At 40.4% G+C, this 18,837-nt stretch overlaps 1 protein-coding gene across 2 annotated transcripts; it reads left to right on the top strand.

The window, feature by feature from the left end:
* LOC104415106 (zinc finger CCCH domain-containing protein 34) lies at positions 1-17,086 on the top strand. 2 transcript variants are annotated; one of them, XM_018861358.2, is made up of 10 exons: positions 3-503; positions 618-790; positions 1,111-1,318; positions 1,461-1,618; positions 12,784-12,957; positions 13,315-13,380; positions 13,564-13,683; positions 13,777-14,085; positions 14,163-14,480; positions 16,113-17,086. In XM_018861358.2, exons 1-10 carry the CDS (start codon positions 413-415, stop codon positions 16,476-16,478), a joined length of 1,983 nt encoding a protein of 660 aa, XP_018716903.2. In that variant the 5' UTR covers positions 3-412; the 3' UTR covers positions 16,479-17,086. The 2 variants fall into 2 exon arrangements, with proteins under 2 accessions (XP_018716907.2, XP_018716903.2); XM_018861362.2 differs by lacking the exons at positions 618-790; positions 1,111-1,318 and having other exon boundaries at positions 1-503.
* The last annotated feature ends 1,751 nt before the right edge of the window (positions 17,087-18,837 follow it).

Here is an 18,837-nt window from a genome sequence, read left to right as displayed (position 1 = left end):
AGAGAGAGAGCACAGTGCTTGTGCGTGTGTGTAAGGATAGGAGGACCTGAAGCTGAACGCGAGAAACCAACCAATCCCCTCCTTCCCTCTGCCTCTCTCTCTCTCTCTCTCTCTCTCTCTCTCTCTCTGTTTCTGTCTTTCCATCTCTGTCTGTCTGGGTCTGTGCGTGTGTCTGCGTCTAAGAAAGCAGTAATTCTCTTGGGAGGGAGCGAGGGAGAGAGAGAGGGCGGAATTTGGAGCCTACCCATTTGATCGGAACCCTTTTTCCTTGTGCACCAGCTGAGGAGCGCTCGTGCTCATTCAGTGCGTATTTCGTCTCTCTCTCTCTCTCTCTCTCTCTCTGGCTGGAGGGTCTGGTGGGTCGTCTTGGTTTTCTTTGGAGAAGATCGTCGTTCGTCCATCCGTCCGTACGATGAATGGGTACGCTGGGGCCCACGAGGGCTCGGGGTCGGATTCTTCGCCGGAACGGCGCGACGACTCCGGGGCCGACACGGGCCTCGAAGGTGAGTTCTGTCCCCGCTCTGCATTCTTGGGTTTCGGAGGGTGAGAGAGAAAGTTTGGATTTTTGTGATCGGTGGTGTGGGGTGTTTGATCCTTTGATTTGCGCCGAAATGCAGCGCCCATGTGGCAGCTGGGATTGGGGAGAGACGGCGGCGGCGGCGGCGGCGGCGAATCCGGCCCGGCTTACCCGGAGCGGCCCGGTGTAGCCGATTGTCTCCACTACCTCAGGACGGGTTATTGCGGGTACGGCGCGGGGTGTCGCTACAACCATCCCCGTGATCGGAGCACGGTAACTCTGTCGGAATTGCTTTTTGTTGCCATTTATCGTCTTTCTGGGTTGATCTTCGGCTTTTCGATGTGATCACTGGGCTTTGTGAAGCCACTTTGGGGGCGATCTTGTAGTTTTTGTTACGGTGGTGCTGCGATTAGATTTGTTGGGGATTTTGGATTATTACTAGAATCGACAAGTTGGGATTGTCCATTGTTGTCAAACTTACTAAATTTGATTTTAATGGCGATGCATTTGAAAGTGATCTCAAAGCATTGTTAGAAGATCTATATGGTTTGGTGATTATTACTATTAAAATGTGGATGTCGAATGCTGCGCAGGTCGTAGGAGTGACGAGAGCTGGTGGTGCAGAGTACCCAGAACGAGCAGGCCAGCCGACCCATCGTCTCGGTTTGCTTGAGAGAAGATTGTTGTTCGTTCGTCCGCCTGTCCGCAGGATGAATGGGTACCCTGGGGCCCAAGAGGGCCCACGGTTGAATCCTTTGCCGGAATGGCCCGACGACCCCAGGGCCGAGACGGGCCTCGAAGGTGAGTTGTGTCCCTGCTCTGCATTCTTGGGTTTCGTAGGGGTGGGCGAGAGAAAGTTTGGATTTTTGTGATCGGGGGTGTGGGTTGTGTCGAGGGGGATGAAATGGGGGTGTTTGATCCTTAGATTTGAACCGAAATGCAGAGCCCATGTGGCAGCTGGGATGGGGGAGAGGTGGCGGTGAATCTGACCCTGCTTACCCGGAGCGGCCCGACGAAGCCGATTGTGTCTACTACCTCAGGACCGGTTATTGCGGGTACGGCGCAAGGTGTCGGTTCAACCATCCCCGTGATCGGAGCGCGGTAACTCTGCCGGAATTGCTTTTTGTTTCCATTTATTGTCTTTCTGGGTTGATTTTCGGCTTTTCGATGTGATCACTGGGCTTTGTTTCCATGCGGCAGCTGGGATTGGGGAGCGGCAGCGGCGGCGGCGAACCTGACCTGGCTTACCCAGAGCGACCTGAGGCAGCCGATTGTATCTACTACCTCAGGACGGGTAATTGCGGGTATGGCGCGGGGTGTCGCTTCAACCATCCCCGTGATCGGAACACGGTAACTCTGTCGGATTTGCTTTTTTTTTATCGCCATTTATTCTCTTTCTGGTGTTGGTTTTTGGCTTTTCGATGTGATCACTTGGCTTCGTGGAGCCACTTTGGGGGCGATCTTGTAGTTTTTGTTACGGTGGTGCTGCGATTAGATTTGTTGGCGATTTTGGATTATAACTAGAATTGATGAGGTGGGATTGTCCATTATTGTCAAACTTACTCTATTTGATTTTAATGGGTGATGGATTTGGAAGTGATCTCAAAGCATCGTTAGAATATCTATATGGTTTGGTGATTTTTACTATTGAAATGTGGATGTCGAATGCTGCTCAGGTCGTAGGAGCAACAAGAGCTGGTGGAGCAGTGTCCCAGAATGAGTAGGCCAGCCGATCTGCGAGGTATTCACATATGATCCTTGCACTTGTTTAATTCTGCACAACTTAGTTTTCACTATGGTTGAGTAACATTGTTTAAATTCTTTCAGCTCATGCGTTTATGAATGTTGAAAGATATCTCTAGGTCTTGCTCCATCAGCCTTTCTTCTTCTCATATTTGACATACATGATATTTTGTTTTCGCAGTTCTACATGAAGACGGGTACGTCCGATTTCGGTGCGTCCTGTAAGGATTACCATCCTAAGCATGGTGCTGGTTCCAGTAGTCCTGCACCGCTAAATTAAATATGGTTTCCCCTTTCGTCCGGTCTGTATTTGAATTGCAGCTTAAGATTGTAGTTCTCCTTTGAGCTGGATTTTACTCTCATGCTCACTGAGCCGCATCCATGATTGTATGGCGGGGTGAAAAATAGTGTTCTACCATTTGATGTAAATTCGGTTCCGAGTGTAAATTCCATCATCCGGAACCAGAAGATGTATATGTTCATGAGGGAACATAAGCTGACCTATATGATGTGGGTTATGTCGAGAGACTAGAGCGCAAAAATGGCAGTAAGAACCGGTCAATTATTATTGTCCCTTGAAGCAGGCAGGATGAAGCTGATTCACTAAATTTGACAATGAACGTGTCTCAAACTCTTAGACACAAAGTGTTCAGATTTCAGGTTAGATATTGCTGGTTATGAGAATACTTCTCCCTCTAAGCTACTAAAGTGTGAAAAAACAAATACTATTTCCGTTTTACCTTTCTGTCTTTATAAATATTATTATGATTTTATTTAAGTATATTTTAATTTATGATCTCTACATTAGTAGAACGATAACCTCATTAAGAGTTATATCGGATTCATACTCCTTTTATTTTTTATTTTTTTTAAAACTACAATAGTTAAGAGCGACCTTTGATGAAGAAGAGATAAAAATAAGAAGTTACGAGTCAAAGAAGTTAAAACAAACGTTTATCGTGCCACATGAAAACTTCTCGTTGGCCAGTTTTTCAGAAAGCTCAGGGGATACCCTCTTAGGAGTGAATTGTAGGTCTTATAGTAACCTGTAGATTCGCATATAATTTTTATATATATTTTTTTACTTTAGATAATATTTTGAATTTTGATAAGAAAATTAAAAAAATTCTTTTGATGACTTTTCAGAAGTTGAAACAAGTTATAATTCTTGACACCAAATATCTCATCTCAAAATGCACCATGCATCATGTGAAATACGGGGAAACAATATGTGGACTAGGAAATGCCTTCTTGAATGATTTATAAGTATGACTTCCACCTATACAGTCATCATTTTGTAGATAATCTAGAGGTATGAGCATAGAAATCCATTTATTTGGAGACCTATGTAACATCGTGCTTATCTCCATTTTCTCAATTGGAAATCTCTTAACACCCGAACAAACTGCACTAATGCTAGAAATTAATTTTAATTGAATTAGGCCAGGCCTTTGAAAAGGTATGGATACAAATATATATTTGAGAAGCAGTAGAAGGTTGAGAAGCATATGCTTGATATAACGTGCGGAGTATATATTTTTAAGAGAAGATAAAAAAAAAAAAAATTGGATGCTTGTTTGTATTTTAGTTGTGTAATGTTATTATGTTTTATCACCTTTTTTTTTGTCAGAATGCGTTTTATCACTTTAAGAGGTTGTTGACAGCATGTACTGGACCATGTGTATTGTACTTTTTTTCTCTTTTTTATTTTGGCAATTAATGCAAATTCAACAAATTCTCATTTAATAGAAAATTACAATACAATATAAGTTCAAAAAATGTGTAATAATTTCTACATAGGATAGCTTTAAAGACCCTATGGGCCGGGGTAGGTTTTGGGTTACAGTTAGAACAAGTGTCCACATAATAGATGAGTTGACTTTGAAAAATGAAATTTTCTTCTATTAATAGGGATCATTTATTTAATTATCTCTACTTCTGGAGTGTATTAATTAATTAGGGAAAAATCCGATATATCTCTACCATATGTGCATGAACTGTTGTTGCATTTAATTTCTTCTCAACGTAATTTATTAGGAGTGAGAAAGAATGAATAACAGCACAACATGGTGATTCTTTTGTAACCAATTCTGAAGTTTATGCTAGCACAACAACCAAAAAAAGAAAAACACATAAACAATGACAATGTCACATCTAACTCTAATAGTTTTCCTCATTTTCCTAGGTACTTAGATTCGTTTATCCTAGGGCAATAAAATTATGTAATTATGATATTAAGAATTAGGAAAAAGCAACCATTACAAGTAGACTGTCATACTAAAGTTTCTTCAAGACATATTATTTTGGAATAAGTGCATCAAAAGTTCTAAACTTGTCATAAAAGTACAATTGAGTTATAAAATTTTTAAAAGTACAATTTGAACCAATTTGACAAGTTTGAGATATTGACTATATTTTTTGAAAATTTTAGAATTCAATTGTACTTTTTTGACAAGTTGTAAGACTTCTAATATATTTACCCATATTAATTATTACTCGTGTCCCTGTCATCTCAGGAGAGGCCTTCGATGAGGAAGAGATGAAAATAAGAAGTTACGAGGTAGAGAAATTCAACAAATATTAATTATACCATTTGAAAACTTCTCATTGATTAGCTTTTCACAAAGCTTAGGGTGTCATAGAGTGACTTTTATAATTTACATTTTACTTATTTTGTCAATACGCATTTTGATTTTTTTTTCTTAATGTAAAATGCTCGAAACACTTAGAAGCGGTCTTATATTAACATGTAGTTTCGTATATGATTTTTTTATTACTTTTTAATGTAGATATTATTTAGAGTTTTGATAAGAAAATTAAGAAGCTTCTTCGGACTTTTCAAAAGTAGAAACAAGTTATAACTCTTGACACCAAAGATCTAACCTCGAAACGCACCGTGCATCGTGTCGGAGTGAGAAATACAGGAAAACGATACATTGAACAGGAAATGCCTTCTTGAGCAATTTATAAGACTTCCATCTAAGTAAGAATGATGTCATGACTCTCGACCTATACTCTATTTTTTCCTATAGACAAATGGCATCTAAATAAAAGCAATTATACGTAAATTAGATGTTTTGCAAGCTGGGAGAGCCCCGTGATCATGCATATGACCCAAAAGGAGCCTAATATTCATAAAATGAGAAGTTCTTACATTAGAATGTTGTTATGGTTCTCAACCCTTACTGTAATCTTTCCCGAGGATTAATAGCATATAAATGAACACAATTGTAAGTAAATTAGCTGATTTGCAGCCTCGGAAAATCCCATGGTCAAGCGTATGACCCAAAAGAAGCCAAATAATCTTAGAATGACAAGTTCTTCAATTAGAATGATGTTATGGCTCTTGACCCTTGCTCTAATCTTTCCCATGGACTAGTACCATCTAACTGAACACAATTATATGTAAATTAGATGATTTATAAGCTAGGAGAACACCATGACAATGCATATGAACCAAAAGGAGCCTAACATTCTTAGAGCGTGAAGTTCTTCCGTTAGAATAATGTTATAGCTCTCAATCTTTGCTCTAATTTTTCCCAAGGACTAATATAATCTAAATGAACACAATTATAAGTACATTAGATGATTTGCAAGCTAGGAAACCTCATGATCTTGCATATGACCCAAAAGGAGCCTAACATATTTAGGGGGGAGTTCTTCTATTAGAACATAATTATAAGTAAATTAGATAATTTGCAAGCTAGGAAAACCATATGATCCAGCATATGACGCAAACGAAGCCGAACAATCTTAGAATGGGGAGTAAATCCAGTAGAATAATGTTATAATTCTCAATCTTTGCTCTAATCTTTCTCAAAGACTAATCGCATCTAAATGAACACATTTATAAGTAAATTAGATGATTTGCATATGATCCAAAAGAAGCCAAACAACCTTACAATGGGAAGTTCTTCCATTAAAATGATATTATGTCTCTCATTTTTTGCTCTAATCTTTCCCCGCGACTAATACGATATAAATGAAGACATTTATTAGTAAATTAGATGATTTGTAAGCTAGGCATGCCCCATGGTCAAGCATATGACCCTCCTAACATTCTTAAAATGAGAACCTCTTACATAAGAATGTTGATCGCAAGTCATTTTTCATGATTCAATCACGGACAGCATTAATAGACTAATAATTATGTACATGTGCAGACTAATAATTGTGTACATGTGCTGATATTGAGGGATAAAGAGCTTCGTACCGTGCTAATATCAAATCTTGGGAGATGCTATTGGACATGCTAATATGAAATTATTAACTCTTATTCGAGTGATTTCTTTTATTTACCGACTTCGGTTAAATGATGGGTTGATTGTGTGGCCACCGTGGTTGCCTGATCGAGTAGGGCAATTGTCTCCGTTGCCGACATTGACTATATTCACAAAATAGACTCAAGAGAACGATGAAACAAAATGGATCAATTGGACATGTAATTGCGCGTCGTTATGTAGTGGCCGCGACGACCATCGTCTCAAAATTCATGCCTCTCTATCCCAACTCCAACAACAAAAAATAAACCTCAATAATCAGTTTCAGTTCATTCTTACAAGCTTTGTCAAAATATCACCTTTTAATTTCTATTAGCCTTGGTGAGCCGTAGAAAAGTGAAAATATTCGAAAGTACACGGTCGAGAAGTCAATGAACCAACATTATCTACACAAGCTTGGACAATGGCCGGGAAATCAGCTCCGTCGCAAGATGGATGAATCAGTTGCGGCAACTTACAGCATAGCGCTTCTCCTCTTTTAGCATCTTCCACAGAGACAAGCGCGCATCCAAAAGCATTAATGCTGTTAATTCCGATCGGTCCATAGCATCATCAAACCCGTGTCTGTTTTGACAAGAGTCCGAGATATAAGGATCGAACCATAGCAAATGAAGTCCCACTTGAGGAAGCTTTCAGTTGAGGAGATTGAGAACCCTGCCACCTTAAGTGTCTTCCTGACTCCGCAGCAGCTAACATGATTCGATCTTCAAGAGACGCAATCACAAAACAGGATGTGCTTAGCAGCGCCTGCCGGTACTAATATAGTCTGAAAGGTCCGAGGAATCCAGGCGATCCTTCTATCAACTGCTCAGCGGATAATGCGAACACTTTCTACAATGCAAGTTCCGGCAGCTTAACAATGGGAAAGAGGAAACATTCCCCACACTTCTGGCAAGATAGATAAATGTGAATCAGTTGCAGCATTTCCGCCGTTTTCTCCTCTGGTCCACAGCATCCAGCACACTTGCATTGTGGAAGTTCGAGTTGAAAAAACCTCCGGCCTCCTATGAAACAACATCATAGTAAAACCAACAGCTGTATTTCAGAAACCTCGTGTATTCCCATAATTGTATTTTAAGATTCCATAATCTTGAGGAACAAGTGCATCAGGGGAAACCGGCTAACAAGGAGAAAATCCAAATCGGCGAGCTAGCTACGTAAGTGAATGCAGAGAGAAGGTAAAACCAGACACATCCCTGCTCGAGACTTGGGTCTGAGCTGCAGGTGGAGTGCTCGAGCTTGCTGAGGAGGAAGCGAAGAAGCCCCGAGACGAAGGAGGGGTCTGCAAGCGAGGCCGAGCGTGGGGCTTGGGAATTCGGCGACCGACGGCGGGGACGGGGACGAGGAGGCCGACTGACCCCCGCTCGAGACAAGCAGTCCTCAAATTTAAGTTGAATATGAATTTGCCACTTTTAAACTTTTAATTAATTTAAAGGTTAATACCATAAAAAAATTCATATTAATACATGTATGATAAAAAAATTCTAATTAATATTTGACTATAAAATACTCTAAATTGGTATACTCGTAATAAATCAACTGTAAATTAATTTTTTACTACCAAAAACCTCCAAAACTTGTACATTTATAGCAAATTTATTATTAGTTAATTTCTATTAAATTGAATTAATATCACGAAAAATTACAAACTGAAACAAAATGTAAAATCCCAAATTGGTATACTTATTTACATTATTCAACTCAGTAATTTAATGATAAAATTTGATGGAAATTAAATGAAAAATAAATTTGTCACAAGTGTACAAATTAGAAATTTTTTGTGAATTTGGTGTAAATTTATCACAAATGTCATAATTTGGATTTTTTTATGGAATTAGTCCTATATATAATATAATTATTAAATTATTTCTTCAATTTCAATATAGTCTCTATATTTTCAATTTATTTCAATTTAGTCTATCAACTTCCCATACAAAGTCAATTTAGTAATTTGATACTATTCACAAACTTTCATAATTTATAACATTGTGCATATTTTATCTTTTCATTTCAATCCATTTCATACTTGTCAAAAAAATCCATTTCATAAATAAATAAAATGTGTCTTTTATTACTGTTTTACCTTTATGTCTTTATAAATATTACTGTAGTTAACCACCGCCCGCGGTGGCCGTGCTGTTCGGGCTTAGTACGCGTTGCAAGGGCGGAGGAGTTCGAATTTTAACTGCACTCGATCGTGGGGGCTTTATATATATATATATATATATATTTTATTTATATTTAAGTATATTTTAACTTATGATCTCTATATTAGTAAAACTATAACCTCATTTGGAATTATATTGGATTCATATTCCTTTTATTTGAAAAAAAAATATTGTACTTAAAATAATAAAAATCTCGTTCCCCATTTTTAAGATAGTTAAAATTTTTGAGTTTCGTGTTTCATCTTTTCTTAATTAAACCTAGTTAAATTTGTAAAGTAGAAAATTAAAATAGTGGGGATAACAACCCAGTACAACTCTCGATGAAATTGTACTTTTGCTGTTATATGTCATAAGCTAAAATAAAGTAAATGGAACACCCACACCCCTAATAGGTATTACAAGTTTAGTGTTTTTGGAACATTTTCCCATTCTCTTTGCTACTTAACGGATGTAGTTATCTTTGGCGTCTCTTTGGGGCTAAAGTGACGGCCCATTATCAATCGAACGCCCAGCCTAAAGCCGCACAGGAAACGAACTTGGGCTTAGCCCAATTCATCTTTTGTTTCCATTCTTACTTTTCTTTCCCTTGCGTTGCCAATCCCATGTAGTTTCCTTTCCATCACGTAACATCACTCCCCAAATGCAAATTCACATTGCATCGCGTTTGAATTCACGCGCATCCATTGCTCCACCTCGAGCCCCATTTTGCTTACTATGCACTCGAGCATGGAATCGAGAAGCGATTTCAGATGCGCTTTCCTATCTTTTGAAGTTCAAATGGTCCCGGCGCATATTGATCTCTGTCGATGGTTCCATATTGAGCCTCTAGCTCGATCCGTGTTGATATGGTTGGCTCGACGTCATTGATGAGTCTTGCTTAGGGAATTCAAATGATTACTCTTTCAAGCAAAAAATGTGGTTGTACTTCATTCATAGAAAAGATCATGTAGCTAGTGATTAACAGATGTAGTCATATATCAATACTTCATCATTTCTAATAAGATTTCCAAAATTGTTCCCTAAAAGTAGGATTTTAGTGGTGATGAAATTTCATTTTCATTTATTTAAAGAAAAAGATTCTTTTTTTGGTCATAATGTGTATGATGATAAATCGAGATATATCCATCTTGACATCTTCTTTATAGTCAATGTAGATGAATGGCATATCAGCATGTGTAATTTTTAGTGGTTGAGACTTGTTCTTCTCATTTGTTGCTTTTCTCCTTTCACTCCTTGACTTTTCTTACTCCATATCCATTTGTTAAAATATTCAAATATTAAATTCCGGTCTCATATAATACTTTCGACTTTAAGAACAGTTGATAGTGATCCGATAAAATATAATTTGGTACCTAAGTAAGAGATATCTCCATTTTGACATCTTCTTTATAATCACTGTAGATGAATGGCATATTAGCATGTGTAATTTTTAGTGTTTTGAGATTTGTTATTCTCATATGTTGCTTTTCTCCTTTTGCTCCTTGACTTTTCTTCATATCCCATTTGTCATAATATTGAAATATTAAATTCCGATCTCATCTGATACTTCCAAATGATCTGATAAAATCTAATTTGGTACCTAAGGAGGAGATTTTGAACTCAGATCTTCTAGAATTTCTTTTTTTTTTTTGCCTCTCCAATTATATATTTCCGCACCATCATCATATCACATAACATTAGTTATCGGTTGCCATTGTCACTATCATGCCTCCATCATTGATCCTCCCCAACTATTATTGCGTTGGCCTCCAACCCTTACTCTCAGTGCTCTCTCTTTCTCTCGATTGTTGTTGACTAAAGGGATAGGATACGAGGTCATTGACCATCGGCGGCGTTGAATTAGAGGGAGGGAGGGTCGATGTTGAGGCAAAAAGACTCTTGCCTACGGCCTAGGGCGGTGGTCGACAAGCATGTCGCCAATATAAAGGGTTAAAGGAAGGAGAGAGGGAGAGTTTTGACATTGGTGTTTTGGATTTAGCATCCTATGTGTCCTTTTTTTTGGGGTAAGTCAACCAGCGTTTCGGCTAAGTTGTCTTTTTTTTTTTTTTTTTTTAATTGGAGTTTTGTCTAGGTTGAGATGATTGAAAGTTGTCTAATTTCCTTTGACATCACTGAGCTATCCGGAATCTTCAAAAACTTGATGAATTGTAGAGAGTCCAGCAATCGCCATGCCGATAATTATTGATGAAAAAATAAGGGTGCATTTACTTTGGAAAAATTTCACGATACTTTTTGGGAAATCATTTTTCAGTAAAATATTTTCCCCCTTTTTTTAATAGAATTAACTTTCCAACGTAAGTATAAATATTTTCTTTAATCATAAATAGTTTTTTATTGACCAATCATATTCAATTAGTCAAAAACGCACAAGAGTTAAAAAAACTATTTTGTTAAAAAAAAAAAAAAGTCACCAAACAGGTCGGCGGCATTGCGCGAGATCCCGAATTAGATCCCAAAAAGAAAAAAAAAAAATCATTTTTTTCAGGTCGGAAGCGTAATAGTAACTGGAGAAGCAAGCACTCGACCCTTAAAAAAAGTAATATTCTAAGATGACTCTTTTGCCCCTCTCCTGTACCCACGCACGCCCGCCCCCTCCATTCGATGCCCCCGATCTTTCCCTCAAAAAGCCAAGACGGGTCCGACTTTACACTACCCGAATCGCCGGGCCCGCCGTGGAAATGACGGATCTGCCCCGGATCGCCAGGCCCGCGGCCGCCAGGGCCGAGGGCCGTTTCCGACATATCCTCGGAGCCCAACCAGAACACCAACCAGCGGTCGTCGGTTACCAGTTCGAACTCACAGACAGAAGACGCCAGCCCTCCCCCGCTTCTCTTTCTTTCCATTCATTAAAAAATTCAAAAAGAGGAAGCAAAATCATAGTAAATAAATGATCATAAAAAAAATTATAATAAAATAATAATAACCGATTCAGCAGGTCTGCCGTTAAATATTTGTTTATTTATTTATATTTTAGGGAACATCTCCGAAATTTGGCGCGTACGTAAACCACCGCCACGTCGCCTCCCCGGCACCCGGCAGAGAGAGAGAGAGAGAGAGAGAGGAGAGAGGGAAAGCGAGGGATCTCCCACGCGCGCGCACGAGTGCGGAAGGAGAGAGAAAGAGAGAGAGAGATCGAAAGACGCACGAAGCGAAACGAAGGCAAGGCAAGGCCCCCTTCGAAAAGGAGGAAATCTGTTCAAAAAAGAAAAAAAAGAAAAGGAGGAAATAAAAGAAAATAGGAAAATAAAAGGGAAAAGGAAAAGGCAAAAAAAAAAAAAAAGAGAGAAAAAACCCGGAAAGAACTCATCAAAATACCAAGGGGAGCAGACACAGAATCGGAGTGAAGAGAGAGAAGGGTAGAGAGAGAGAGAGAGAGAGAGAGGACATCAAAAAGAACCCCACAAAAAACCAAAACCAGAACTACCAGAGAGAGAGAGAGAGAGAGAGAGAGAGAGCACAGTGCTTGTGCGTGTGTGCGTGTGTGCGAGAGGGGAGAGGAAGCTGAAGCTGAACACAAAGAAACCAACCAATCCCCTCCTTCCCTCTGCCTCCCTCTCTCTCTCTCTCTCTCTCTTTTCTACCTCTGTTTGTCTGTCTGGGTCTCTGCGTGTGTCTGCGCCTGAAAGCAGTAATTCTTGGGGGGGAAGAGAGGGTGGAATTTGGAGCCTACCCATTTGATCGGAACCCATTTTCTTGCGCCCACCAGCTGAGGAGCCGCTCGTGCCCATTCAGTGCGTATTCCATTTCTCTCTCTCCTTCCCCCTCTCTCTCTCTCTCTGGCTGGTGGGTCTGGTGGGTCGTCTCGGTTCTCTTCGAAGAAGATCGTCGTCCGTCCGTCCGTGCGATGGATGGGTACGCTGGGGGCCACGAGGGCTCGCGGTCGGATCCTTCGCCGGAATGGCCCAACGACTCCGAGGCCGACACCGGCCTCGAAGGTGAGTTCTCTCCCCGCTCTGCATTCCTGGGTTTCGGAGGGTGGGGGTGGGAGAGAGGGAAAGTTTGGATTTTTGTGATCGGGGGTGTTGGGGGTGTTTGATCCTTCGATTTGCGCCGAAATGCAGAGCCCATGTGGCAGCTGGGATTGGGGAGTGGCGGCGGCGGCGGCGGCGGCGGCGGCGAAGGCGAAGGCGAACCTGACCTGGCTTACCCGGAGCGGACTGAGGCTGCCGATTGTATCTACTACCTCAGGACGGGTAATTGCGGGTATGGCGCGGGGTGTCGCTTCAACCATCCCCGTGATCGGAGCACGGTAACTCTGTCGGATTTGCTTTTTTTTTTTTTATCTTCATTTATTCTCTTTCTGGTTTTGGTTTTGGCTTTTCGATGTGATCACTTGGCTTCGTGCAGCCACTCTGGGGGCGATCTTGTAGTTTTTGTTATGGTGGTTGCTGCGATTAGATTTGTTGGCGGTTTTGGATTATTACTAGAATTGACAAGTTGGGATTGTCCATTGTTGTCGGGCTTACTAAATTTGATTTTAATGGCGATGGATTCAAAAGTCATCAAAGCATTCTTAGAAGATCTATATGGTTTGGCGCAGAGGTGATGACCCCTATAGGTTTGTTGATTATAACTATTAAAATGTGGATGTCGAACTCTTGTGCAGGTCATGGGAGCGACAAGAGCTGGTGGAGCAGAGTACCCTGAACGAGCAGGCCAGCCAAACTGCCAGGTATTCACATAGGATCATTGCACTTGTTTATGCTGCACAACTTGGTTTTTCGCTATGGCTGAGGAACATTGTTGAAGTTCTTTCAGCTCATGCGTTTATGAATGTTGAAAGATATCTCTAGGTCTTGTTCCATCAGCCTTTCTTCTTCTCATGTCTGACATTGATGGTATTTTGTTTTCGCAGTTCTACATGAGGACGGGTACGTGCAAGTTCGGTGCGTCCTGTAAGTACCACCATCCTAGGCATGGCGCTGGTTCCAGCAGTCCTGCGCCACTAAATTTGTGTGGTTACCCCTTCCGTCAGGTCTGTATTTGAATTGCAGCTTAAGATCCTACTTCTCATATAAGCTGGATTTACTCTCATGCTCACCGTGCCGCATCCATGATTGTATGGCAGGGTGAAAAAGAGTGTTCCTTCTACGTGAAAACCGGACGATGCAAGTTTGGTGCAACGTGTAAATTTCATCATCCACAACCAGCGGGTGTACATGTTCATGCGCCATCACCACCACTGCAAGTTGCACCACCCCCTATCCCTGTAGCTCCGCCTTCATCCTATCCAGCAATGCAGTCACCATCTGTTCCTTCATCGCAGCAGTATGGGGTAGTCATGGCCAGGCCTCCTTTGGTTCCCTCATATGTACAAGGCCCTTATGGTCCTTTACTGGTTTCTCCAAGCATATTTCCAAGCTGGAATCCTTATCAGGTTGGTTGATGAAATCCCTTTTTCTTTCACTTGTGTCAAGGTCTAGCACATTTTAATCAGTTATCTCACTTGCACAGGCACCTGTGAGTCCATTGGCCTCTTCCAGTCCTCAAGCTGGTTCGGGATCAAGTTCTGTTTATGGGGTAACGCAATTGTCTCCCTCTGCACCGGCTTTTCCGTGGCCTTATCAACCTTCGCCTTCATCTCTTGGCCCTTCAGTCAATGGCCGGAGGGAGCAATCATTTCCAGTAAGACCCGGGCAACCTGAATGCCAGCATTACCTGAAAACAGGGGACTGTAGATATGGATCCTCATGTAAATACCATCATCCACCAGACTGGAATGCATTGAATGTAAATATTGTTCTTAGCCCCACTGGTCTGCCAATTCAGCCGGTAAGAATCTCATTCCTGCTTTCTGTCTAAGCTGAGGATTCAATGTGAAATATGGACATAGTTATATTCAAGATTGATAAGAGTTGCAGCTTATGATGAATCAAATCTTCTGGATGGTTCATTAAGTGTCTTTCTGAAAGAGGAATTGTTGGCATTCAATTTGTGCATACAAATTTGTCAAGTTAGATGTACAAAAGGAGAGGGGGTGAAAGAAAACACATGTGCGAGCCTGAAACAGAAATTCCTGTTACACAAATTTCTTTTGGCCTCAGGGTAATTCTTGGTCAACCAATTTTTAGTTGGATCTGTGAAATAACATGCTGGATGCTTTCTAGTCTAATAAATCTTATGCAATAAGATGGATATAATGGTCTTTCTAGTATCTACAAATACATTCTGCATAACCATTTAGTCTCTGTTTAAGCGTAGCTTTAAATATTTTCTTGTTCCCGTGAATTCTATTGGATATTCAATAATGAAAAGTTGCTGCATTGACTTTTAAGAGGTGTGCTCAACCATCAAATGATATGTGAAAATGAATTGTTCTTCAGATAAAGATGGGTAGTTTTGGATCATGTATTTCAACCTGGTCGACTCTCTTAGCCTTTTGAAACTGTTTTACAGTTCATCGAAGTACAGATGCCCAGGGAGCTAAAGATGGAACTTTTTCCACTGTACACTTGTGGACAATTTTCCCTATTCTTATTTCTGTGTGGCAAGAGAATAACTTGAAGTAAATTATATATGACAAGTTACATGTTCTCATGTTTTATGAGATTGAGTATGAGAGATGCTTGCTGCAAGAAATATATAATTGACTTGCTACTTTTTTCTGTACCAGCTATAGGCGTATTCTCCTAATGCCATTTGTCAAGTGCCATTGAAGGTGTTAGTGCTACCAAAAAATATATTAGTGTTCTTCACCTTTTCAAATTGTCTAATTTGTGCTTCTTAAGCAACGAGAACATTTACAATGTTCCAACTGTTTGAAGATCTTTCATTTTAAAGCCACTGGCTCAGCTGCACTTGCAGTGAAGCAGATGCTGCAGATTACTTTATGTGACCATCATTCCAAGGGCTATGGTAATCACAATCCAAAATTGCTTGTTGCTTTTGTTTAGGAACTGGGATAGGCATTCATATTTTGATAGCATATAATTAGGTAGTATGCTCACAATTAACCATGACTACTATTTCGAATGTTTCCTTTGACATCTTTGTAGGTCTTTTTGTACTGATCAAGGACTTGACAGTTAAAAACACATTGAAATGTCATTACGTCCTTCTTATTTGTGGGGTGCTCTATTTTGTAGAAAGATCTTGATTGTTAGTGTTTATCTGGGTTTTCCACTCAGCTTGCTAATTGTGGAATAACATGCAGGCCACAACTATTTGAGATTATTCTTATTTTTTCTGCCGTTTTTCTTTTGCTTCTCGTCCAGTGTCGCCAATTGCTAATTATCCTTTATTTGCTCCTGCAAGTTCCAATCAAGCTGCATCTTTAATATGTACTGTGTATTTGCCATTTTGTTCACGTCACTGCTAATGCTTGTCATTGTGCTTATGGCTCTAAGAGTTAAGTATCTACAATAAACTTGCGATCTTGAACTTATGTAGATGTTTCTTTTGCAGGGTGCACCTCCTTGCATGCACTTCGCACGTGGAGAATGCAAATTTGGTCCTGCATGCAAATACGATCACTCGTTTGGGCCCCCAAGCTACAGTCCATCGGTGTCTTCTCTTGGAGACCCCTTCCCTGCTGGGTTTCCCTTCGGAATGCTCTTTCCATCATATTCATCTCCAGAGTTGAGGGCCGAAATCATCTCTGGACCCACTGAAGATTCTCTGCCGACAAGATCATCCTCGACAACGAGCATGTCAGTTACATCGGTCGGGTCAGCACGTGCGAGTAGTGGGCCTATGCCTTCCCAATTGCCTGATCTGAGTTCCACAAATCTGGCTAACTGCAACACCAAAGAGCGTCATAGCCCTGGCTAAAAGAATGTAGCTGGACTTCCCTGGCTCCTCTCTTAGATCAACCTTCCACGAAGTGAGAACCGTCACAATTTTCTTATGAGCAATTCATCAGATAGGTGACATTATTTCTTTGTAGCTCTTAGGTCATCTCTCTGCTCTTTAATTATAGGGCCATACCGTAGTCTAGGTTTTGAATAAGACATGGCCAATCTTCAAAGATAAAGCAAAACCCATCTAGTCATCCGCCTTCCCTCGCAAATAACTGCAAAAAGTTTCTGCAGTCAATAGATACCTTCCAAGATTCTACATGAGCTTGTTATTTATATCTGATTCTTTCCCCGAAATGGGAAATTCCGGTCCTTAGGCATTCATCATGGGAATTGAGTGTTTGCCTATGAGCCTTTCCACAAAGGCAACAAGCTTCAAAGCAAAACTTGAGATACGTTTGATCATTCTGGTTTTCTCTGTTCATCCCAGGTCCATATGTTGCTGCGATGCAAATTTCTGTAGAGAAGATGTATCTTTTTGGTTTTGTGCCGATGAAGGATAGACTTGATCCTTTATATACTATTTACGATATACCCATACAAGGAATACAATCAAGCTTTGTGACGACTTTGCTTTGCGTAGCTTTACAAGATGCATTTCCTTTGGTACTTTGATCTATGGTTGTTTCTGTATGTTAAGGACAACCTTGTGGCTAGAAGGTTTCCCATTCTGCAGATGCCAGAACTCATAAAGGAAATATCATTCTCAGTTCTGTTGGGCATAACTCAAATCGACTTCCAGATGTTTAGCGTTACGCATGCAATTAATCTTTTTCTGTGTCATGTTCAATAACATTTCCGGTGGTACAATAACCATGACATACAGAGATAATTTAATCGCAGCCGAGATGAAACTTGTTTGCATTTGTGAAGCTCGAAGAAGATTAATGTCTCTGTCACGAGCATTGGCTTAAGCACAGGTAATCTCTTGACAGAACGTAGCAAATATTTTTGCCGAAAATACTTGAAGAGGGGTAGGTGCTCTCGGCGGATGGATGGATTCTCTTGGCGTACTGTGTGAGTTTTAGGGACATGCGATTGACCTTTCGACCTTTTCGTGAGGAGGAATAACAAGCGTGGCGGATCTCTCGAAAAGAAAGAGATGCGTGTAGATCCCAACTAGGAGATGGGAGGCATAAAACCGTCGTTGTCACCGGTTGAGTTCTAACCAAAAGAAGATCGCCACCAGTTGATTTTTCACACCTTCTCATGCGAAAAATCATATGCGCATGAGACATCAGTGTACATATCTTCCCTAGTTGCTCTCTCTCTCTCTCTCTCGCTTGAAGCAGGTGAAATCTCCCGATAATCACATTAATTGGTTAATTCTTGATGGGATTGATTATATGTCTACTTGGCCATCACACGTTAAGAGGAATCAGTAGCTAAAATTTTCCGTTCTAATGCAGAAAAATCCTTCTTTCACAACCGAGAGGACTAGACGGTAGACATCAATCAATTTATCCTATGGTGTCGACATCGGATAAGGACTTTTAGGAACCAAAATCAGTGTGCAAAAAGTCGATCTTCTTAAGGAAACATAACAAAAACATGCCTTACTTTCATACCTCTACTTTTTGAAATGCATTTTTCTCATTTCTTATCGATGGCCCATCATGAAAAGATCGAATCCCCTTTCTCTCAAGTTCCCCGAAAACCCTAATCTCTCCACTCACCACCATCAGTCACACTATCTTCCACCTCCGTGTCCATTGTCGCTGACTGCTGCATCCCTCTGTTTCGGTGAAAATGGCAGTTACCCAAATAAAGGGACTAAGAACTGATGCATGATGTAAAGTGGAATGTAGCGCTAAAACTCAAGGTGCAAAGATGTAAGTAAAGCTTCTGGCCTTTGGGTAAAACTTCAAGCATGCTTTTGTGTATTTGCCCAATTTTTAACTTCCTCTTTTTCCCCTACCCTTTTTGGAGTATAGATGAAAGCATCTAAAGGCGCTGCTAAATCAAAAGCACATATAACCAAAAGTTTATCATCTGCATGAAGCAAAATGCATGTGCGCACGTTGAAACATTTCAAACCCTTTGAAATTTTTTTCTTTGTTTTTTAATACTTTGAAGAAAATATGTCACATCAATGCTAAACAGCCGAAAAGAGAGACTATGTATCATGCTTACATGCAAGGATCCTCCTAAAACCCTAGCAACTTTCATGCAAGAGACAAACACCAGCCAACCAGGTATAAACATGGAGGCTGGTGGAGATTTTCTGAAAACGATATTTACTGGATGAATTAATGAGCAATAAGCATTGCATCAAAATAGACAACATTGCCATATCTTTTTCCATCGAGCATGGATTATATTAAAGCCTGACG

Source organism: Eucalyptus grandis, chromosome 8 (genome assembly GCF_016545825.1).
Source record: "Eucalyptus grandis isolate ANBG69807.140 chromosome 8, ASM1654582v1, whole genome shotgun sequence".
In the NCBI taxonomy this organism is placed as follows: Eukaryota; Viridiplantae; Streptophyta; class Magnoliopsida; order Myrtales; family Myrtaceae; genus Eucalyptus; species Eucalyptus grandis.
Note: the sequence above shows the minus strand (reverse complement) of the source record. Positions and strands in the feature narration are given on the sequence as shown.

Bases quoted from the DNA above. Each gene is read 5' to 3' on its own strand.
- LOC104415106 (XM_018861358.2), top strand. From the start codon at position 413: ATGAATGGGTACGCTGGGGCCCACGAGGGCTCGGGGTCGGATTCTTCG. The intron at 791-1,110 runs GTAACTCTGTCG...AATGCTGCGCAG, and splicing joins ATCCCCGTGATCGGAGCACG to GTCGTAGGAGTGACGAGAGC. The intron at 1,319-1,460 runs GTGAGTTGTGTC...ACCGAAATGCAG, and splicing joins GGCCGAGACGGGCCTCGAAG to AGCCCATGTGGCAGCTGGGA.